The sequence below is a fragment of the Mytilus edulis genome, chromosome 14, assembly GCF_963676685.1.
Source record: "Mytilus edulis chromosome 14, xbMytEdul2.2, whole genome shotgun sequence".
Classification (NCBI taxonomy): Eukaryota; Metazoa; Mollusca; class Bivalvia; order Mytilida; family Mytilidae; genus Mytilus; species Mytilus edulis.
Genome location: NC_092357.1, coordinates 63,198,918 through 63,224,373, shown reverse-complemented (window position 1 = coordinate 63,224,373; position 25,456 = coordinate 63,198,918). Strand labels below are relative to the sequence as shown.

The window sequence follows — 25,456 nt, the reverse complement described above, 5'->3', positions numbered from 1 at the left end:
CCTAAAAACTATAATTTTGCTTATGCACTTGTTCCTTCCAAAGTTGGATTTAATGTTTTGTGTCCTGTTTGTTTATTTTCTTTATTATTCTTGTCAATGAGCTGTCTGTTTTCTTTGGTTTTTAAATGCCCCGTTTGTACCTTTGTCTTCTCCCTCTTTTTATCATATATTTGTCTGTCTTAATTGAAAAGAACTGGATTGGTTAATATATATATTTTACAGGACTGGTAATTGAAAATACATTTACAACACCAAATAACGGGAAATTGAATTTATTTCAAGTCGCTGATTTTTTGCAGTATGTTGTTGATATCAACCAATACGGTCTTGATTTAGGTGGAATAACGACACTAACATTCGAGGCAAAAGCATGTAGAGATGCTAATACCATTATGTCCAATTCAGACAATGGAAACTCCTCGAAGCCCATTTATGAATTTATAATTGGTGGCTGGGGAAATCAAAAATCAGCTATTCTAAGACGGAATGATGATTCATTAACCCAAAGTAGCCAACAAGTCGTCATATTCAACACTCCAGACATATGTAAATGTGATGAATACCGACAATTCTGGATCAGTGCCAACAACGGTGTTCTAATGATGGGAAAGGGACTTATCGTTGGTATAAACGTTATAGCTGAGTGGACTGATCCAGATCCTTTTACAGTAAAAAGCATAGGAATAATCACATGGGGAGGAATAGGAGAATGGAAGGTTCAACTAGAAGGTAATATTGTTTCCTTTTCGTGAGAGATCGCTTCAATGGCAAGCGGTATTGTTTATAAGATACATGCACATAATCCAAATTAACTTCAGAAAATAATTGTAAATTGTGTTTTTTGAATTCAATTGATGGTTATCATTGAACAACAGGGACAATTTATGTTAAATTCGACTTACAAAATATTAGATAATTAAAAACAGTAAACACAGATAACAACAGTGTGTCTATAATTTGTTATAAATGTTTTACTCCTTTTTGACATTTCATCCTCTAAATATGTGTGTTCGTTTGTTTTACACATCGTTGTTAATATAATGGAAAGTTATGCGACTGTCATCCACGAGAGAGGTTTAGCTAGCTATGAATTCTGGTTTTATCTGCAATTTTCTACGTGAGAACATGCCTGTACAAATAGTTATCAAAGGTACCAGGATTATACTTGTTTACGCCAGAGTCTTGCTACATAAGACTCTGACATCAGTGACACTCAGATCAAAATAGTTATAAAGTCAAACCAGTTCAAAGTTGAAGAGCATTGAGAACCCTAAATTCCAAAATTCTAAACGCTATGTACTAAGTCAGGAATATGACTGTTGTTAATCCTTCTTTGGTGTGTTTGGATTTTTATCTTGCTATTTGCTATTTGCTTAGAGACATCGGAGTTCGATATTTTTGTGATTTAATTTTTTACGATAAAACAAGTGCTGTAGTAAAATCCAGATTAATATTATTATTATCATTGTCGCTATTTTTTGCATTTGTCTTTTGATCTTGTTTTGTGATAATTTTTCATATCATGCTTCTCGCTTAGGATGGAAAATTATCACAAGAAACTAAGGAGGCACGTGGCGTTGCTAATAAAATTGACATGAAATTGACACGTCGTCGTAGGTAAAATATTGTTAAACAGAGTATCATGGGTCATCTCAACTCGATTACCTTGCTCGCTCTCGCCCTGTCAGCTCAAACGAGAAAATCAATTTCGTTGAGATGATCAACAATAATATATAATTATTGTTCTTGCTAACTTATATATGCTTGTAATAACTATATAGAGAATTCCGTTTACGTAGCGATAAATAGTAAATAAAGTATTGGAATTCGTAATCGAGATACTCTAATGTTCGCGATCTCCGGTAACATTTTCATTATATTTTATGTATCAAACATGTCATTTGTAGATTAAACGCATTAAACATGCCATTTGTAGATTTTCATACTTAATTGAGCTGTATTTTTAAAGGCGTGGTCATATATAAAAAAAAAAAATATGTTTTGCAGTTGTGAATAACCTTTACGATGGTCATTTCTCTCGATGTACAACAAACTATAAAGCAGTCCTGAACATTTTGATTTCAAAGAAACACACGTCATTGTTGAAGTGTGCTGACTTGTGTGATACGTTACCCTCATGTATTGGCCTCAACTATCATAATCAAAGGTAAGTTATGTTTGTGTGTGATACGCTACTCTCTTGTATTGGCATCAACTATCGTAATCAAAGGTAGGTTTTGTTCTTGTGTGATACGCTACCCTCATGTATTGGACTCAACTATCATAATCAAAGGTAAGTTATGTTCTTGTGTGATACGTTACCCTCATGTATCGGACTCAACTATCATAATCAAAGGTAGGTTATGTTCTTGTGTGATACACTACTCTCATGTATTGGCATCAACTATCATAATCAAAGGTTGGTTTTGTTCTTGTGTGATACGCCACCCTTATGTATTGGACTCAACTATCATAATCAAAGGTAGGTTATGTTCTTGTGTGATACGCTACTCTCATGTATTGGCATCAACTATCATAATCAAAGGTTTGTTTTGTTTTTGTGTGATACGCCACCCTCATGTATTGGACTCAACTATCATAATCAAAGGTAGGTTTTGTATTTCTTCATCTATATCACGTGCAATACCAAAATATTAAACAGTAGTAACATACAACACATTTCTTTATATTGAAGAGAGTTTAGAATATGACCCGAAATAAAAAGGTTCCCTAATAATATTGTGAATATGAAGAAGTATACAGGTGACAATTGTCTCTTCTGATGCCACTTGTATACTTTTACTATGTATAATGTGTGGATTCTTATAAATTCTATATAACTTTTGGACTTTCTTAAATTGATCTATTTCTGAAATAAATCCTTACATACTTTTTAACCCATAATGCTAACATTGCCTATTTGAAATTTTCAAATTGTTTGTTTATACATTAAACGACAAAAAGATGTGACGGATACAATTTTCTGACGTCAGACACGCGAATCAATGAATGTGTTTGTAGACAGATGTTGTTTTGTGTTCCGTTAAATTGTTCTATTTAAAATTGTTAAACGATGATGACGGCTGTACCCATATTTTGACTAACTTATGTGTTATGTCTGTTTAGTTCACGCATCATTATATATATAACGGAATTTGATGAGACTGTCATCAAAGTGAGAGGGTTGGCGCTATAAAACCAGGTTTAATCCACCATTTTCTGCATTTGAAAATGCCTGTACCAAGTCAGGAATATGACAGTTCTTGTCCATTCGTTTTTGATGTGTTCTGTTATTTGATTTTGCCATGTGATTATAAATTTTCCGATTAGATTTTCCTCTAAGTTCAGTATTTTTTGTGATTTTACTTTTTGATACATTTGCTTAGATCAGCTATTTGTGGGGCATTTATCAAATCTGAGGTACATTGTGTTTAATGGAAATAGCTGATTGATTATATTGAATTATACAGCAACATACACATATGCGAACTCAAATTTTTGGTGACTTTTTGATACCAATTAATGATTGGTCCCATGAATTACTACTGTAATAGTACCTTTATTCGTGGGGTATCAAGTTTTTGTGGTTTTTGTGGATAGCTCTATTCACGAATGTAAGTGTCCATTGAAATATTACAACTGTTGTCTAAATCAAGACAAATATGGAAAGATCTCAATGTAGGTTTGACCACATCGATACGGGCGTTGTTCAATTTAATCTAGAAAATACATCGAACACAAGCAAACACACTATATGACCTTTATATAAAACTTTCGAGCAGATTTAACCGATCTAATGCTTAAAGCAACATGAATTGTCCGAATTTGTACAATTAAGTTCTGACCGAAATTATAGTTGTGACCAATGAGAGTTGGATATCCGGTGTTGATATGCCGGATAATAATAAAATCAAAACTTTCACAGGAAAAAAAATCATGTTGGGTTTGCTTTTTCAAGTTCAAATTCAAAGCTTTAAATTTTACAATTCAAAGTATATTTGTAGGACTTTTTAATACAACCGTTTTCTTTCAGTGATATGTGTTTGGCCCAATCAAAACCTCTGTTGATCTCATGTATATTAGTGTTATCACCTCTGGTTTCACGTATACATCATGTTAATGTTTAACGACAATGTGTAGGCAAAGCTGATATCCGAAAGCAATTATTTTATGAAAATTTAATGAATGTTGTCATTCATGAAGGAATATTTCTTTAAGTGACATGTTTATGGTATAATAAACAACTTTGATAATCGTTGATCTGTTTATCCAAATGTAAATAGTGTCATCACTTCTGATTTCACGTATGCATTATTTAAAGTGTTTAGTTTGCAATATCCGTCAACTGAGACAATTGTTTAGTATAGCCTATATCCGAAAGCAATTATTTTATTAAATATTTAAAGAAATTTCGTCATTTATAATTTTTATTGCAAATTTAATGAAAGACAAAATAAGTAAAACTAAATACCTCAGTTTGCAATGTCACATAGATCAATATAAAAACAATAGTAATTTATTTTTTAAGAACATCATTTCTGATGGCTTCAAATTCTTTGCCTGATTTTTCTTTTCTTTAGATAAATAAATTCAACGAATTTAGGAACCCACGAAAATACTCCTTTTACTCAAACAATGAAAAGTGGTACCCACGAATAAAAGTCTTGAAATCCATAAATGATTTTTGAAAGCTTTTGGTTTTTCTCAATCCATATCCTTACTTAAATCAGTGAAGAAATGTTGTATTTCCGTAATGCCGAGACCGAGTAATGAAAATATAAATCAGGCAATAAGAATATTACAGATAAATGTAGCAACAGTAACCGACCAAGGAGGATGGCTGTTCCTGGTGCTAGAACATCCCATTTGTTTTTTACGATCAATGATTTTGAATGAAGACAATTGGTTGGAACTTCTCCTGTATCCTTGGTTGGAACTCCTTTCAAAATGACTAGATCCGGCCCTGGTGAAGGTGCTTTTTTGTATGGTTTTTAATTTTAGTTCATTTATGTGATTTGGAGTTTAGTGTAACGTCCATTTTCCCTGAGCTAGTGCACAATTTTGTTTAGGGGCCAGCAGAGAACCACCTTCTGAGCGGGATTTTTCTCACTGCGTTCAAGACCCATTTTGGACTTCATTTGTTGTCGGCTCTTTCCTTAGATTGTTATATCGTAAAATATTCCCCATTTACATTCTCAATTGTATTTCTAGACAACTTCACGAGATAACAAATACCAATCATACATATTCACATTACCAACGAATTTCTTGCGAAAAAAATATGTAGGAATATTTTAAGCTTCTCAACATAAAGATTTGTTTGTTAAACTGCTATATATCCAATGAAATACTTATTATCAAGTGTGTGGCTTAATTTTTTTGACATTTTGATATTGGTTTTAAAACGTCAAAGCAAATAAACTCATCATACATGTAGAAACAAAAATTGACATTTTCCATAAGCACCAGACACGCGTTTGTCAACAAATGCTCGTCAGTGACGCGCCAAACTAAGTCAAGATAAAAAGGTCAAATAATATAGTTAAAGAGGATTGAGGACCACAAATTCCTAAACTTTTTGCCAAATACAGCTAAGGTAATCTACTCTTGAGGTAGACAGGCCTTAGGATATAAAAAAATCAAAGTTTTGTAAACAGTTAATTTGTAATCTTAACCATATAAATGATAATTTATGCCAAACATAGAAGTGTTAACTACTAGACTGGTGATACCCTGGGGGATAATGATTTATCAGAAGTTGATGAACATAAAACGAGCAAAATTTATTCTAGTCAAGGTGTTTGGTACCACTTTAAGCTCAATTCTGTAAAAGCAAATACTACATCAAGATTATATTTAATTTATGATTTAATTTATTGGTTTCAGCTGTGAACTAGTAGCACTAAGCCCTGAAGTTGTAAAACATATCCCAAAGAAACAAGAAGACAATTGGGAATTTTATTCGAAATGTTACAGATACAATGGTGCATGTCTTTGGTGTTACTTCTGATGATGTTCGTCTCTATCTACGAGTTTGGTGATGAATGAATGTTACTTTATTAGAGTGCGACTGTTTGTTAGACGACATGGTTTTTCTTTTGGATGATTAATGTTACTTTATTCGAGTGCGATTGTTTGTCATTCGACATGGATTTTTTTCTTGATATTAAATGCTACTTTATTCGAGTTCTAAATCTGTTTGTCAGTGGATACGGATTTTTTCCGGATGATAAATGTTACTTTATTTGAACGAGACTGTTTGTCAGTTGACATGGATTTTCTTCTGGAGGCTGAATGTTCCTTTATTCGAGTGCGATTGTTTATTAGTCGACATGGATTTTCTTCCGGATAAAAAATGTTACTTTATTCGAGTACAACTGTTTGTTTGTCGACATGGATTATATCATGGATGATGAATGGTACTTTATTCGAGTGCTTCTGTTTGTCACTCGACAAGAATTTTCTACCGGATGATAAATGTTACTTTATTCGAGTGAGACTGGTTGTCGGTCGACAAGGATTTTCTTCCGGTTGATGAATATTATTTTATTCGAGTGCGACTGTTTGTTTGTCGACATGGATTATATCATGGATGATGAATGGTACTTTATTCGAGTGCTTCTGTTTGTCACTCGACAAGAATTTTCTAACGGATGATCAATGCTAATTTATTCGAGTGAGACTGGTTGTCAGTCGACATGGATTTTCTGTAGCGAAAATAAGCCGATAACAGTCCATTCTGTTCAATATTTTACAGAATGGACTGTTAAAGGCTTATATATTACTTATTTTTGTTTAACACGTCAAAAATGTGATAAAATGCAAGCCAATAAAAAATTGTGTTAACATGTTTTTTAACAAGTGTGAAAATTGTTATGTGAATAATTTTTTTTTCTTTACATAAAAAATTATCCTTTATGGTAGTCCCTTTAAACATTAGCTCAACTTAAACAATAGACAAAAACAAGGACAGCTGAAGGTAAACATTGTCAACATGTTTTGTCACATGAAGATTAAGACACTGGGTATGCGTAACACGATTTGTGCGTGCGCAAGGACTACTCTAAATATTTTTTCAATGAATACTTTTCCATGCATTTCTTTATTCAAAATTGAAAAAGACGATAAAAGTATATTCTAAATGCAAAAAAAGGGAAGAAAGTCGTGTTGTTATTAGTGATTGTGATGTTTCAAATTTTAGTTAAAAATCCAATGTGTATACAGATATATTAAGTGTGCATTACAAAGATGACATAGATATAGATATATCACCTAGTTATGGCAAGTTTTATGTATCTTATATTTAAAAATGTAGTCCTGTCCAATAATTAATTGTATCTTGTTGGAATTCATTTCTTACTAGTTGAATGACAAAAAAAAGAAAAAAATCATAGAAAGATATGGGGGATGGGGGTATTGATGTCCCTTGTGTTTTGTTTTTTTTAATATTACCGAAACATAATTTTGTCTCACGATTACCTTTTCCAAAAGAGACTCTTTCTTATTTTTTTTTAATTAAAACGTCGTTCACAAGCAAAGTGTTGCATTATAATCATAATAGTAGACTTAAAAAACAACAACTTGTAAAACAACGCCGAAACCCGAAAATCATCAAAAACGTTTGTGCATGAAATAAGTTCTAGATTTATACTTTCTACACAGGGTGAGGTTTAGGTCGTTTATGGCCCTTATGTCGCGGCTCGATCTATCAAACGTTAGAAGCATAACTTTATTCTATTCTTTTAAATTTCAATTGAAGATAAAAAATGATGCAAGGAAGAATCATAGCAACACCAGAGGTTAATTTTAACGGAAGATGATAAATCTTTTGGTGTTGTTAAAATCAATTGAAAAGTGATTTTTGCTCTCAATAAATCATTTTGATGAGTGACAAAATTAAGATATTGGAATATTGACTTTAATAAAATGATTTTTTGTAACTGTTATTTGTGTTTTGGTCGTTTTTGTCTTTACATTATGAAATTAATAGTCGAAATTGATATTATTTTCAGTGATGGACTATCACTTACCTTTAAGAATCAGTTATGCTACCTTCAGCTGTCCAATATTTTTAAGAAAGTAGAGGACTTTTCTTTAAAATATTGGACAGTTAAAGGTAGCATAATTGTTTTTAACAGGTAAATGATAGTCCAATCATTGAAATAAAGAAAGGTTACACCAATAGAATGACGTCACAACAATGTTTTATTCTTGATGATAAATGTAGCTATATTCGAGTGAGACTGTTTGTCAGTCGATAAAATGTAAAATCACAAAAATACTGAACTTAGAGGAAAATCAATTTGGGAAGTCCATAATCACATGGCAATTTCAAATAACAAAACGCCTCAAAAACGAATGGACAAGAACTGTCATATTTCTGACTTGGTACAGGCATTTTCAAATGTAGAAAATGGTGGATCTAACCTGGGTTTTATTATCATTCTGTGTAATATAGTTATGTGACTCTTAGTTTGATGTATATTTCTATGTTGTACATACATATGTAATTCCTTTATACAAGCTGACTTTTTTTACAATGAACAAGTTTTAAAATGAAACATCAATATCTTTTACATGTTTGTATATATATATATATATTTATATTTATTGTATATGCTGCTAGACGCATCTTAATGTATCCAGTCCCCGTTGTGAAGAGGTAATTTCTAGATAAATAAAAGTATTTATGTCGAATATCACCGTTTCAAAATCAAAATTAAACCAATTTGTTGAACTAAACAGCTTGACCTGGAGTTAAACTTATAAAAACTCTTTATATCCCAATTCTTTTGTTATATCAATTCCTTATAAATGATTAAATCTTTAAGAAAGAGATACCAGTCAGGAATCACCAACGACTGAAAAAAGTCTATTTATATTTTGAAAATCTTTATGACTTTGCTTTGTAAAACATTTACCATTAAATTTTATGAACACAAGAGCCTATAATTCATTTATATTGTCGTTTGTTTATGTGTTACATATTTGTTGTTTTTTTTTTTTTTTTTTTTTTGTTCCTTTGTTTTTTCATAGATCGTTAGTTTCTCGTTTGAATAGTTTTACATTGTAATTTCTGGGCCTTTTATAGCTGACTATGCAGTATGGGCTTTGCTCATTGTTGAAGGCCGTACAGTGACCTATAGTTGCTAATTTATTTTACATTCGGTCTCTTGTGGATAGTTTTATCATAAGCAATCATACCACATCTTCTTGTTTATAGGTAAAATGTGGGCTTAAAATATATCATTCCACAATTGTTTTGCATTTATTTGTTATTCATTTATTCTGTTAATCATCAACATCAAACTAGCTATGTAAAACTTTGTGAGTATCGCACTCAATGATTGAATTGTGTTGTGACACCTAACATTCCAACATAAAAAGTAAAATCACAAAAATACTGAACTCAGAGGAAAATCAATTCGGAAAGTCTATAATCACATGGCAAAATCAAATAACAAAACGTATCAAAAACGAATGGACAAGAACTGTCATATTCCTGACTTGGTACAGGCATTTTCAAATGTAGAAAATGGTGGATTGAACCTGGTTCTATAGCTAGCTAAACCTCTCACTTGTATGACAGTCGCATCAAGTTCCATTACATTGTCACCGATGCTTGGACAAAACAAACAGACACAATAGTTAAAAAGGTAAACATAAATGACCATGGTACTATGTAACAACGCATTTAATGTTGCCTCATAGGTCCCGACAGTATTTAAGTATTTGGACAGTTAAACGTGTAGAGTGTCCAGTTCGGCTGTTAAAGATTTCAATAGTCCTGTTAGATTAAGATGCATATATCAGTTATGAAAATTATTTACATACTAGCTAATATCAAATTATATATTTTTAAATGATTCATCAAAAGATATAAAGACAGATCTGCCATAATCAAAGATTCGTTAACGAATGTCAGTTGTTTAATATGTTTTTTTACTTTGATCTAGTAAGTATGTCCCCTAGACTTGTTTGTTTGCTATACATAACTATTGGTTCAACATTAAACACTTGCCCACATTTTTTGTCAAACTGCAATCAATTCTTATATTTTATATACCTTATTTTACGTATATATGGATTATATATAGTCAATAAAAATAAAGAAACTCATCTGTAATACATGATTTACCTATTTTGACCTTATTCAATCTACATGTAGTTCGAAATGAATCTCAGCATTCTCTCTTTTTCATGCTTAGTTGTTGTGTGAGAGATCGAACAAGATCCCATTAGAGTTCGAGTAGAACCTTTGTCTGACGTTGTGAGCATAACAGACGTGCACGTTCGGAGTTTGAATTCTAATAAGTTTGGACGTTATCATAACCCCATACAAAATTTGGTAGATTTGTAATTCTTTTATATTATGGTAATTTGATGTTTTGTATCTGCCGTATTGCTTCAGTTGCTACAAGTGGGAGGTTTAGCGCTATATAACCAGGTTCAATCCATTATTTTCTACATTTGAAAATGCCTGTACCAAGTCACGAATATGACAGTTATGTCCATTCGTTTGATGTGTTTTATCATTTGATTTTGCCATTTGATTAGGGATTTTCCGTTTTGAATTTTTCCTGGGAGTTCAGTATTTTTGTGAATTTTTCATGGTTCAGAATGCCATATGTTGTAAATATTTGAAAAAGAGAGACGAAAGATACCAGAGGGACAGTTAAACTCATAAATCGAAAATAATTGACATCGCCATGGCTAAAAATGAAAAACACAAACAATAGTACACATGACACAACATAGAAAACTAAAGAATAAGCATCACAAACCCCACCAAAAACTCGGGGTGATCTCAGGTGCTACGGAAGGATAAGCAGATCCTACTCCACATGTGGCACCCATCGTGTTGCTTATTAAATAACAAATCCGGTAAATAGTATAATTCGGAAGGTCCCATTTATGAAAGGGGATTGAAGTTACGACGTAAAGAACATATCTGATATCATTTGTGAAACGGTTGCATAACTGTTAACCAACTCGTGAAAATGCCTTTCAGTTACAATAACGTCTGTATATTGTGAAAATGTTCATGGTGGATAATCAGTAATGGATTGAAAGTATTTGACAGAGTAAAACATTGTTTTATTTCATCTGATGTTTCATCATATATCAAAAATATATCGTCCCTGTATATGCAATGAAATTTCGTCTTTATGTTAAAATGCAGAAAATATTTGAATTATCACAGATTTTCGGTTGAAAGGAACAGCCGCCCATAGCCGTACCTATTTTTTCTTTTAATATTTTCTTATAAGATTTCTGAAAATGAGAGATAACAAGCCAAAATCAAAATTTTGAACATGACCTTGACCTTTGACTATGACCTCATTTTCATTTTTTTTTTTTACCAAGGACTTCAAATCAACAGACTTAGGCCTCTATCACTTATAGTTTTCCAGTTAGAAATACATTTCAAAATTTTAAATACAAAAGGGGAAATAACACTCATATGGAATCTCTATACGTCTTCGGTCAAAATAAAACAGAACATCCTGAGGATGTAACGAGCAATTTGGAAAAATAAATTTGTCGGTTTCTTATACGATTGCGAAGCCTTAGAGATAACAAGAAAAAAAATGTTCGGGGAGATAACTCTTATATGGGAAGGTATTCGGTTAAGCAGTGTCAGTTTCAAAAGCATATAAACTGTATGATACCATATTCCAAATATCTAAGCGACATCTTGCAGAACAAAAAAAAGCGAAGGAAAAAAATTTGGCGGGAGTAAATAAAAAAGTAATAATCAGAAGAAAACCAATTGGTCTTTCCACGGAAAAGTGGAAAGACCTAATAATAATCAGAAGAAATCCAATGGGTCTTTCCACGGAAAGGTGAAAAGACCTAATAAATGTATAATACATCCGGTTTACTGTCACATTCTGACATCCTCATGTTTATGTCGTATACTTGTTTTAAAACTAGTGTTTGTCTTTGAGTCTCTTTTTGTTTTACTCAATGTCATCAGAAGTGTGTCGACACTGATTTTTAAAAACTTTTCAGCATCATTGCTGAAATAAATCTAACATATAAGTTTTATAAAAAAAAACATTGGCAAGAATTGTTCACGTTAGAGAGCTAACAAGACCGGACTGAAGGACGGACATCCTGTATTTCTATGTTCCCATCGACGCGTCGCACGGGGGGCAAAAATCCAACGACATCTTAAAATCTTTTTGAATTTAGATTCATATTAATTTACACTTTGGTCTTCGGGGATGTGTGTGTTTATGGTGTTTTGAGATCGACATGATGTACAGTAAAATTGAGAATGGAAATGGGGAATGTGCCAAAGAGACAACAACCCGACCATAGAGCAGACAACAGCAGAAGGTCACCAACAGGTCTTCAATGCAACGACGCCTTGAACAGCTGGTAAAAACGCACCTTTTCGCAAAGTGGGGAGACAAAACGACTCACAGACGATTCGCAAAGGTGCCCATTTCTTTATTTACATAAATAGAAATGTGGGATATACACAGCAACCGGCCAATTAACGACAATCAAAACCAAAGACATATAGATAACACGTGACTAATGAAGGATGGACAACAACATTGAGAATGAAAGTATATTTAACTGCTAATCTGTTACAGTAGTTTTAGTAAAGATTCGTTGGTCTCTTGAATATGAAAGATAATAAGTATATTTAGTATTGCAAGTATGAAATCTATCAAATTATAAAATCACATGGTCACAACAATAGTCAGATTTAAGCTACATGTATAACAGCAACAAAGTTTAATCTCCTAGAACGTATTTGTTTGTCTTGATTAAAATCAAACCATTATGACATAAGGAGATGTGATATGATTGCTAATTAAACAACTTTCCATCAAAGACTAAATGACGTACATATATATTTGTGATCTCCCAATTACCATCCCACTAATGCTATGAACTGCTTATACAAAAAGAAATGTTGTCACCAAGTGATTTATTATAATTTATAAAATAGAACATCATTACATTTGTACATATGCTAAATAATTGTGTTCCCTTGGCTAAATACTGGGATCATATTGTTTTACCAGTGTCCTTTCTACAGTTCGTCCCGCACTTAGTATACTAGTATAGGTTTATACGGATGATTTCGTAGGATTATGTACAGTTTTTAATCCTTAACTTTTAAACGATGTACCTGGTGTTAGTTCATACACTTAAGATTCGCATCTTGTCATTTTTTTCTCTTTTCTCACAGTTTGCTAAATTTGACATTTTGAAATATATTGCTCCGGTTAATTTTTTAACCTATATTGAGGGAGCACATACATATAATCTGTATATTCTTAGGGTCATTTTTTCTTTAATGACTTTTCGCAGACGACAGAATGTTGAACTTGGTTTATTTGAGTAAAATTTTGCATACAGTTTGTAAGGTTGTCCGACTAACTACGCACACATCCCACACGTTTACATTATGTAGAGTCTCCTGTATTTTGTATTGTATCAGGATATTGATTTTCTTTTTAATTTTCACAACTAACAGAATGTTTAACCTTTCTTGCAACAATTCAAATTGCACTGTATCGTACTGTATATATAATATATGATGAAATATATGATGAAAATGTTCTTTAAGTGATAATGCAAATATATTATTTACAAACTATTTCATCAACTGTAACAACTTCAAACGACCTAACATACATCTCGTCATTACTTGGTCCTCATCACTGATTTCAACATTTTATTAGTTCAATTAAATATTCCAATAAAGTATTATCTTTAAAATACATGATATAATATATGCTAAAAAAATCATTTAGTGCAACTATAAGTGTAATATTAAAAACCAATTCTTCAGAGAACAATTGAAGGTCTTTCCACCTCGATAATAAGAATGAAATTTAAAAAAAAACGATGTTAGAAAATGTCACTCCTTGTTGATGTAATTTGGTTCTTCAAATTGATATCAAAAAATAAGGCTAATAGGTATATGCAGAAGACTTAATTTTTTTATTATGAACAGAAAATATTTTTTAGTAAAGGTCAAAATCTAGAACGTAAAATTGACCTTTGACCTTGACCTCAATTTCAAGGTCATAGGTCAGTGATCTAAAAACAAAAGACCCCAGGTCAATCATTTGTATGGTTGTGGAGAAATACTGTTTTCAAATACATAAGGGGTGAAAACTCCTATAAGGGTTAACCAAAACACTTCGACTGAAATAGGTTGAAATTGCGCTTTTTTGTAAACAGTAATTTGGCAAACAAATCATATCATTAACTGTAACAGTTTCTTTTGAATAACGATAAGAAGCAAAACTCAAAATTTATAACATGACCTTGACCTTTCACCTCGATCTCAATTTCAAGGTCATATGTCAGTGAACTCAAAACGGAAGACCGGAGGTCAATCACTTGTATGGTTGTGGAGAAATACTGATTTGAAATACATAAAGGGAGAAAACTCCTATAAGGGTTAACCAAACACTTTGACTGAAAAAGGTTGAAGTTGCGCCTTATTGTAAATAGTTATTTTGCAAACACAACATATCATTTACTGTCACAGTTTCTGTGGAATAACGATAACAAGCAAAATTCAAAATTTAAAACTTGATCTTGACCTTTGACCTTGACCTCAATTTCCTTCAAATGGACCAAGGACTTCATATCAAAAGACTGTAGACCTCTACGACTTATCACATATGAATTTATCTAACAAATCGCCTATATTAAATTTTCAAAGGGAAATAACTCTCATAAGATGTCTTTCGATCACTTAAGTAAAAAAAAACAAATCATTCTCAAGAGTAGACGAACAATTTTTAGCCTTGTCATCGGAAAAGTTTTTAAAACTAGATACCCATTGATAATTGTGGCCAAGTAGTTTCAGAGAAGATTTTTTAAAAAGATTACTAAAATTTAAAAAAATGGTTATAAATTTACTATAAAGGACAATAACTCTTTAAGAGGTCATTTGCAAATTTTGGTCATGTTGCCTTATTTGTAGATCTTACTTTGCTGAACATTATTGCTGTTCACAGTTTATCTCTATCTATAATGATATTCAAGATAATAACCAAAAACTGCAAAATTTCCTGAAAATTACTAGTTCGGGGGCGGCAACCCAAAAACGGGTTGTCTGATTTGTCTGAAATATTCATGGCAGATAGATCTTGACCTAATGAACAATTTAACCCATGTCAGATTTTCTTTAAATGCTTTGGTTTCAGAGATATAAGCCAAAATCTACATTTTACCCCTATGTTCTATATTTAGCCATGGCGGCCATCTTGGTTGGTTGGCATGGTCATCGGACACATTTTTAAACTAGATACCTCAATGATGATTGTGGCCAAGTTTGGTTAAATTTGGCCTGTTAGTTTCAGAGGAGAATATTTTTGTAAAAGTTAACGACGACAGAAGCTTTGTCATGTATGCCTGTATAGCAGTTTTAAGCCTCTTGATTATACAAACAAGAATACACATGCTGAAATGTCTCCCCTTCTTTACTAACCGTTAATATCATTTTGATTGTCTTAAATATAAAGCTTTACTAAAACTATCAGATAAATTTGACATGATCCAAGAAAATGAGGTCAGATAAACCAAACTGGAATTACATATACACCTTACAATCAAATATACATGTACTTTAAATATAGTTGATCTATATATTGCACTTCGAAGAAACAAACCTAACCAGGAAAGCTTAACATTGATCAATGAACCATGACAAGAAGGCAAAGGTCAGATGAACCCTGCCAGACTGATATGTACATCTTACAATCATAATATGCTACAAATAAATATAGTTGACCTTTTGCATATAGTATCTATGAACAAACTGGATCAGGAAAACTCTAGATTGACCAATGAACCATGAACTTGAGATAATAGTCAAATGATAATTTCCAGACAGACAAATACACCTTACAATCATAACACACACCAAAATATAGTTGACCTGTTGCTAATAGTATTAGAGAAACAGAATAAAAAACAAAAATTTAACATTAAGTAATGAACCATAAAAATGAGGTCAAGGTCAAATCAAATATGTCAGACTTACATGTATATTGTAAAATATGTTCATACATGAAATATAGTTAACCTATTGCATATAATATAAAAAAAAAAGACCAAAACACAAAAACTTAACTTTAACCACTGAACCATGAAAATGAGGTCAATGTCAAGGTCAGATTACACCTGCCAAATGGACATGTACACCTAACAATCATTCCATACACAAAATATGGTAGACCCATTCCTCATAGTATATGAGATATGGACATAACCAAGAAAACTTAACCTCTCTGATCCATGAAATAAGGTCAAGGTCAAGTGAAAGTCTTGAAGACCTTGCAAGGTATGCTAATACCAGGTATAGGTTAGCAAATGCCACTGAATCACTATCCCTATGTTAAGCTTTCTGCTATACAAGTCAGGCTCAACAAAAACAACAACTAACATAAAGACATAAGACACACATTTGTTTTGATGATCATAAAAAATTAAAAATGATCAATCTCATTTATATTTTATGAAAATGCACTTTTATAATTCTGTATAATGTCTTCTACAACACCAAATGCTTCTTCAAAATCCTCCTGAAAAAGATAAAAAAAAATTCTTAAAAAATTTACACTGTTCTGATAAATTATATTTTCCTTTTGAATACTCATTTTCAAAACACTTCTTTTTTTTAAATTAAAATGCATTTAGGTGTGTTCAGGTTTGCTGTTTCAAATGATCACAGACCAGGATTTCAAAATCAACTACTTCACTATTCTTTGTTTTTCCTGTGACTGCAATGATTAGCTTTATATCTGTTACCATTGATTAATTATTTAGACATTTCATTTGATTTTTGTTTTTTTCCGTTTTAACGCCAGTTTTTAGCACCACATTTGGGCTATTTCATGATGGCCAGTTTTTAATGGTGGAGGAAGCCATAGTGCCTGGAGAAAACCACTGACCTTTGATAGGGAAGCTGACTATCCTAGACAATAAAGATTAGATCTAGTGCACCAGTTCCAACTCACAACCTCAGTGTTGACTGGCTAGTGGTTACAGTAGTGACTACTTATACCACTCAGCCACTGAGGCAAGGCCCCTTTCAGGCATTAGACATGCGTAAATCAACTATTGTCACTTTTTGTCATATAACTCAATAGTGTTTTCATGCTTACATATACATAGGTTTTAAATATTGGACTTTGAGCATTCTTGATGAAAGTGAGATCATGAAAATACTATCTCACTGCGTTGAAGACCCATTGGTGGCCTTCCATTTGGTCAGGTTGTTGTCTGATTGAAATATTCCCCATTTCCATTTTCAGTTTTACTTTGAACAGATACAATTAATACCTAATATTTATAGAATAACTAATTTAAACAAGAATGTGTCCAAAGTACACGGATGCCCCACTCGCACTATCATTTTCCATGTTCAATGGACCGTGAAAATTGGTAAAAAATATAATAAGGCATTAAAATTAGAAACTAAGATCATATCATAGGGAACATGTGTACTAAGTTTCAAGTTGATTGGACTTCAGCTTCATCTAAAACTACCTTGACCAAAAACTTTAACCTGAAACTCGCACTTTCATTTTCTATGTTCAGTGGACCGTGAAATTGGGTCCAGTTTAATTTGGCTTTAAAATTAGAAAGATCATATCATAAGTAACATGTGTACTAAGTTTCAAGTTGATTGGACTTCAGCTTCATCAAAAACTACCTTGACCAAAAACTTTAACCTGAAGTGGGACAGACGGACGGACGAACGAACAGATGAACAGATGAACAGACGAACGGACGCACAGACCAATAAAACATAATGCCCCTCTACTATCGTATGTGGGGCATAAAAATTCAAACAGAAAAATATTCAACGAGTAACCAAATAACACACTTATTCACGTACATGAGTTTATTATCTGTGTTGTTTGGTCATAAACAAGGGGACATAAGGTAAGCTACTCTCCTATACACATGATTTAAAGGACAGTGCAATTTGACAGCGCAAATAGCACAGCTGCAGTGTATAAATATCTAAACACAGTGGTGGATCCAGAGGGGGGTTCCTGGGGTTTGAACCATGTTTTTTTTGGGACGATCAATGTATTTGTCTAGGGACATATGCCCCCCTTTTTTATCCAGAGTTGGGAACCAACCCTTTTTAAAAAGGATTGATCTGCCCCTGAAACACTATTCCACTTACATTAGTTACTCCATATTTGTTTTACTAATGGAGATTAGCTTTGGCAGCAAATTTGACCCTTGACCTCTCATAGACGGTCTCAAGGTATTCTACTATTGACTCTGAATTCGATGCTACTGTAATTGAAGCTGTGTCTTTTGGTCCAATACTGTTAGTTTTGGCCGAAACAATAATCATTAGTTGATGAAGACACATATTTCATGTATTTCTCTCATTCATGCAGATACTTTTTTGAACAGCTGATTTTTGTTTTGTTTTATACCTTATAAACATGTACTGTAAACTCAGAAATTAAAATTGAGATTTTGTCATTTTGGACTAAAATGTGATTATAATTTTTGCGATATTGTGCAAAATCCTCTTTAATTTATAAAAAAAAATCAAAATGTGAGTTAAAATATTGTGATTATAGAGGGGAGATAGGACCTTTATCGGGACTCCGGGATCGGGTGTTTTTAAGGTCGGGATTTCGGGATTGACCCTTTCGGGATCTGGGAATTCTTTTTTTCGAATTTCGGGACCTCAGGATTTCGTGTTTTTAAGCCCAGGATTTCGGGATCTGGTGTTTTTAAGCCCGGGATTTCGGGATCAGGACCCCTCCTACCCTCCCTCATTATAACCCTGTCGCCTTTTCACAATAATAAAAGCATTGCAATAATTTCTGAATTTAAAGTAGTTTTTGTTAGGTTTTCTAAGAAAAGATATTTCTATATTAAACCAGTATTGCCATGAATATTTTCTGTCTTCCATTGATAGTGATTATGAGTATTGGTGTAGCTGTTTTTAGCATACATGAATCATACATGTTTTATGACAACTAAAGACACAAAAAGTTCAATTAATCACTCACTCTCTTTTAATTTACCAGGTGAAAATCAAATTTTAAAGACAGTTGTCATCATACTGTTAAAACTGGTTTTATTTTACATGAAATTTAAATTCTGTTATTTTATTGGACCCAATGAAAACATTTTGTGAGGTTTCATTTTTATGTGTTTTTCAAAATATAATACTTTTTTTCTTCTCTCATTTGTTAACACTGCTTGGCAACCCGAGCTATTAGAAATAGAAAAAACTTAGATGTCTACAAAAGACTATATATCTCTAAATGTAATTGTCAATGTTACGTGTTGAAGACCATACTTTGAACTTTAATTGTTTACTTTTTACACATACCAGTCCAGATATATCTATAGGGAATGGATTCCAGCTGACCGTGTTGAAAGATTCACACATACCAGTCCAGATATCTATAGGGAAGGGGTTCCAGCTGACCGTGTTGAAAGATTTACACATACCTGTCCAGATATCTATAGGGAAGGGGTTCCAGCTGACCGTGTTGAAAGATTTACACATACCTGTCCAGATATCTATAGGGAAGGGGTTCCAGCTGACCGTGTTGAAAGATTTACACATACCTGTCCAGATATCTATAGGGAAGGGGTTCCAGCTGACCGTGTTGAAAGATTTACACATACCTGTCCAGATATCTATAGGGAAGGGGTTCCAGCTGACCGTGTTGAAAGATTTACACATACCAGTCCAGATATCTATAAGGAAGGGGTTCCAGCTGACAATGTTAAAAGATTTACACATACCTGTCCAGATATCTATAAGGAAGGGGTTCCAGCTGACCATGTTGAAAGATTTACACATACCTGTCCAGATATCTATAGGGAATGGATTCCAGATGACAGTGTTGAAAGATTTACACATTCCTGTCCAGATATCTATAGGGAAGGGATTCCAGCTGACAGTGTTGAAGGATTTACACATTTCTGTCCAGATATCTATAAGGAAGGGGTTCCAGCTGACAGTGTTGACAGATTTACACATACCTGTCCAGATATCTGTAGGGAATGGATTCCAGCTGACAGTGTTGAAAGATTTACACATTCCTGTCCAGATATCTATAGGGAAGGGGTTCCAGCTGACAGTGTTGAAAGATTTACGCATACCTGTCCAGATATCTATAGGGAATGAATTCCAGTTGACAGTGTTGAAAGATTTACACATTCCTGTCCAGATATCTATAGGGAAGGGGTTCCAGCTGACAGTGTTGAAAGATTTACACATACCTGTCCAGATATCTATAGGGAAGGGATTCCAGCTGACAGTGTTGAAAGATTTACACATTCCTGTCCAGATATCTATAGGGAAGGGGTTCTAGCTGACCGTGTTGAAAGATTACACATACCTGTCCAGATATCTATAGGGAAGGGGTTCCAGCTGACAGTGTTGAAAGATTTACACATACCTGTCCAGATATCCATAGGGAAGGGGTTCCAGCTGACAGTGTTGAAAGATTTACAGAACCTTTTCTCCAGCCCCTGTGTCATCTGGGGGTAAAATGTCTCTGTACTGTCACCTCGTGCTATCACTACATTACCTATACTACCAAACTGATGCTGTATAAGGAAAATATTTGCATGCTCTCTTCTCTTGTATCAACAAACATATGTACCAAATTACAATCAAAGAGATGTAATAGTAAAAAAAATAAACAAGTTGAGCCAATTATGAATATTTAAAGTAATAAAAGCTAAGGAATAGATAACTGTTATAATTAGAATTCAAAATAAAACAAGAGGCTGTCACAACGACAGCAAACCGGATTTATTAACATTTATTTGTGTCCTGGCAATATCACAAGAACCATTTCAGATGAATAGTGAAAGTGAAAATGGTCAATATCAAATTTGACCTCCATTTTATCATCAGTATCAACATATTAAAATTTGAAAAGCTTAGATTGAATGGTTCATGAGTAAATGCAACAACGTGAATGGAAACGCCATTTTACGATCTTTCAAGAACCATAACTCCTGAACGGTAAAAGTCAAAATCGTCATTATTGAACTTGACCTCTATTTTGTCATCAGTAACAACATATTAAAATTTCAAAAGCTTTGGTTGAATGGTTCATGAGAAAATGCACGGACACGACGGGAAACATCATTTTTCAATCTTTCAAGAACCATAACTCCTGAACAGTAAAAGTCAAAATCATCATTATTGAACTTGACCTCCATTTTGTCATCAGTAACAGCATATTAAAATTTCGGAAGCTTTGGTAGAACAGTTCATGCATAAATGCACGGACACAACTGGAAACTCCATTTTTCAATCTTTCAAGAACCATAACTCCTGAACGGTAAGAGTCAAAATCGTCATTATTGAACATGACCTCCATTCTGTCATCAGTAACAACATATTAAAATTTGGGAAGCTTTGGTAGGACAGTTTTTGCATAAATGCACGGACACAACTGGAAACTCCATTTTTCAATCTTTCAAGAACCATAACTCCTGAACGGTAAAAGTCAAAATCGCCATTATTGAACTTGACCTTCGTATAATTGTCAGTAATAACATATTTAAATTTTAAAAGCTTTGGTTGAACGGTTCATGAGTTAATGCACGGACAACATTTGATTGCCGCCCGCCCACCCGACAGCCCGACCGCCCGCCGTACATCCCCAAATCAATAACTGACATTTTTGTCACAAAAACCCGGTTAAAAATCAACCGATCAACATTCTTTATAGCTTAGCAACCCCATTTTAACCATTCTTTTAGTTTGGAGCCAATTTATTTCTTTTCTATCTTATATTTTGGCTCATTTTTTATTATTCTATATTTGTTGGCCTCTGTTTCTCTATTCTATGTTTTAGTCCAGTTATTCACTATTTTATAGTTTTTTGGCCTGTCTTTTTATATTCTCAATTTTTAGTAGCCTGTTTTTCATCATTTGATATTTTTTTTCTGGTCCATGTTTCTATATTCTATATTGTTTGCACATATTTTGTTGTCCCATTATTCTCTTATTTGTAAACCACATCCCAATCCTGATATTAAGGATACTACATTTCCTTTTCCATCATGTCGTCTAATGCCTTGACTCATCTGTTTCTGTAATCCTGCCCATGATAGCTTACTGTAATAAATTAAATATAACATAAGTTTGATTAGCATACACCTCCTTTAATTTGGAGCACCTCATTATGTTTCTGTAATCCTGCCCAAGACAGCTTACTGTAATAGTAAAAATATAACATATGTGTGATTAACATACACCTCCTTTAATTTGGAGCACCTCATTATATTTCTGTAATCTTGCCCAAGACAGCTGCTATTCTTACTGTTATAGCAAAGTAAAAGCATATGTTTGATAAGAATACACCTCCTATAATTTGGAGCACCACTATATGTGAAGCTAAAACTACTAATAAAGTTTTAAGTTGGAGTATCACTCAATGTGACATTAAAACTACAAAATAAAGATCATTTCATCCATCTATTTGGACATCCTTTAATAACTTCTTGATATCTTCTTTGTACACTAATAGAGTAGCAGTAAATCATAATTTTCCTTTCCAAATTATGTATTTTTTAATTCGATATCAGATCAGTTTATCAGATCAAGAGTTTGCGTTTGTATCAAGGCTTCCAAAACGGTCATATATTCCAGACAATTGTATAATGTCCGGTAAAAGTCCGGCTGGGCAAAGCATGAAACGGTCATCTACTTTTTAGTTTTCAAGGCTTTTTCGGTCATTTTAACATAATTCACGATCTTTTTGGCCAACCTTTTGCCTTTAACAGTTTAATAGCCACACATTTCCGGTCATAAAAGTGACATGATGATTAATTACTAACAAAACAACCCCTACTTCAATACTTTCTAGTTTTAATCAAGGCTAATTAGTTGTTGAACAGCTGAAAACTATCTGTTCAGGTGACAAGTAAACTATTTTCAGTACCGGACATTGTATAAATTAATCGGTCTATTCACAATTATTTTTGTATATTTCAGCAGTTTGTATCTAATTGATTTAGTCCAAAAGATTAAAATTATAATAAATACATTTATAAACATGATTTGATGAAACTTTTAAAATGGTTTTAAATGAAAAATTGTCAGAACTACGTTGTATGAACAAGAACATGTGTGCGCATGTGCACAGTCGGGAAATTTAATTATGCATCCTACATTTCTTCAAAAATGCTAAATCATTGATACCTGTGTCTAACGTTCATTTCAAGTATTTTGTTGAAGAAATAAAGTGGAAAGAGCTTATTCACTTAGTTGTGCTTTAATTCGTAAACGAACACGGATTTTACTGGTCCGTTTATGGTCCATGTCAAGACAACATCCGGTTTTGGAAAATGTGACTTTAAAAACGAAAGTAAAGTTTTTGACAATGTCATTTTGCACAAATAAAGAGTCTAAGGCAGATATGAGCACGCTGATGTGACACTTTGAATGATGCACTGCCAATTTTAACAGTTTACGTCAGAACATCAAATTTATATCAAAGTAAAGTTTACTATCGTTTTTTTTTTTATCGAATGTCAATCATTGGGATGGCCATTACCATAATTGCCTTTTATGACTTAGTCTCAGGGATTAAAATCGGGATCAGTTATCAAATGTCTGGCTGGCTCAAAAAAAATTTGGAAGCCCTGGTTTGTTTACTGTAAATTTAGAAATTATTGCAGGGGTTTTATTATTTTTTTGCAAATAGCATGACTTGGTGATATAATTAGCAACTACAAGAACTCATATTTTGATATTAGATACATATATTTGCATGCAGATAATTATCCTGAATAGCACAAATAATCTTGCATTTGTGTCACACCAATAAATGTGTTCATTAATGTCGGAATTTAAAGTACATATTTGACTTAATTATTTTAACTTACCTTTTAGCTATATGATGGACCTGTACAAATTTATTTGCAGGAAGTGGACACACTGATCTTATCATCTCCCAAGGTTCCATACCTATACTTGGCCCACTACAAAACAAAAATTATGAACTTGCAATTAGAATACAAAAATGTAACAACATAAAAAAGAAGATGTGGTATGATTGCCAATGAGACAACTCTCCATAAGAGACAAACATGACACAGAAATTAACAACTATAGGTCGCTATATGGCCTTCAACAATGAGAAAAGCACATACTGCATAGTCAGCTTAAAGTATATAATAACTAAATCTTATTTAGATACAATATTTTGTTTACTCTCCACAGTACCCCATACGGTCATACCACATAGTCAGCGATACAATGCATTGATTAACTCTTCTTAAGCTTGTAAACTGTATCTACGGTCTGGTTTATCTACTGTTCCAGGATGTCAGTAATTAATAACAGAAAAAAAGGCCATCAAATAATCTTCTTTCAATTCAAATTGATGTAAAAGTGATTACTTTACACATTGTTGACAAAAGTTATAATGAACAAATTCTTTTAACATGGTGAGACAAAACGGAAAATTTGTATGGTAAGGGGGGGGGGGGGGGGGGGGGGGGGGCTGTGTTTACCTCCTTTTATGTTATAGGAGACCATGGTGTAAGAAGTGACCTTTCATATCTGAATTAAAACTCTTGTCCCATATTAATCAACAATTTTCAAGAAAGATGTTACAATTTTATTGTAGATTTGAGATAAAATAACACTTTAAAACACTATTTTTGGTCAATTACTAGGGGTCAATCAAAACTTTTTGTGAAAGGAATCAAATCTTTCAAAAGGGACAACATTTTTTTTTCATTTTTAGTGCAAGGGGAGATAACCAAGTCTTTTTTTATTTATTGTACAGTCAGAGGCATTACTTAAACAAGTAACATTTAAAATTACCTAAACAAGTAATGTTGAAAACAAGCTATCTTTCTGAAACACTAATTGCCTTTCTAACGCACTTATCTTTCATATCGACGCATTTGGGTCAAAGATTGGTTTCTTGGGACTATTAAAATATCGTTTTCCTCAAAAATCTTGAAGGTAGACAGAAATAGATAGATAGAAACTTGTGAATTAATTAAGACTTGAAGTTATTTATAATTTGTAACCCAAAACAATTACATGTGTTCCTAAAATAAGGTTTATTACTAAGTCTTTCAAAGATGTATAAAATAACTTATCCAAGTAATATTTTTGTCATTATTTTTAAAGTAACCCTTTATCTCTATATTCCTCTAAAATCTAATGAATTCTTCATTTTATGATATAAAATGATGTAAAAATTCATGAAAACTACATTTAGTCCATGCTTCTATTGAAATTTAAAATAACTCTATTAAGTAATTTTTTGATTTTTTAAAACAAAAATTACGTATATAAGTAACTAAAAAAATTACATGTTTAAGTAATGCCCCTGACTGTTGTAAGCAAGTGACCATATTTTACTGTTTTGAGACCATTTACAACCTTTAACATATACTAGAACACACCCGCGAAATCGCGGGCATTCAG

At 32.8% G+C, this 25,456-nt stretch overlaps 1 protein-coding gene across 3 annotated transcripts in view; it reads right to left on the bottom strand.

Annotated features, from left to right (window-relative positions):
* Positions 1-25,456, bottom strand: part of LOC139503831 (tubulin delta chain-like) — an 89,196-nt gene that overhangs the window by 49,293 nt on the left and 14,447 nt on the right. For 2 of the 3 annotated variants that reach the window (XM_071293769.1, XM_071293772.1), the window contains one exon: positions 23,896-23,991. The exons of the other annotated variant lie outside the window; for it this stretch is intronic. In XM_071293769.1, coding sequence (XP_071149870.1) covers positions 23,896-23,991 — 96 coding nt within the window. The remainder of the gene's footprint in view (positions 1-23,895; positions 23,992-25,456) is intronic. 3 annotated transcript variants of the gene reach the window in all.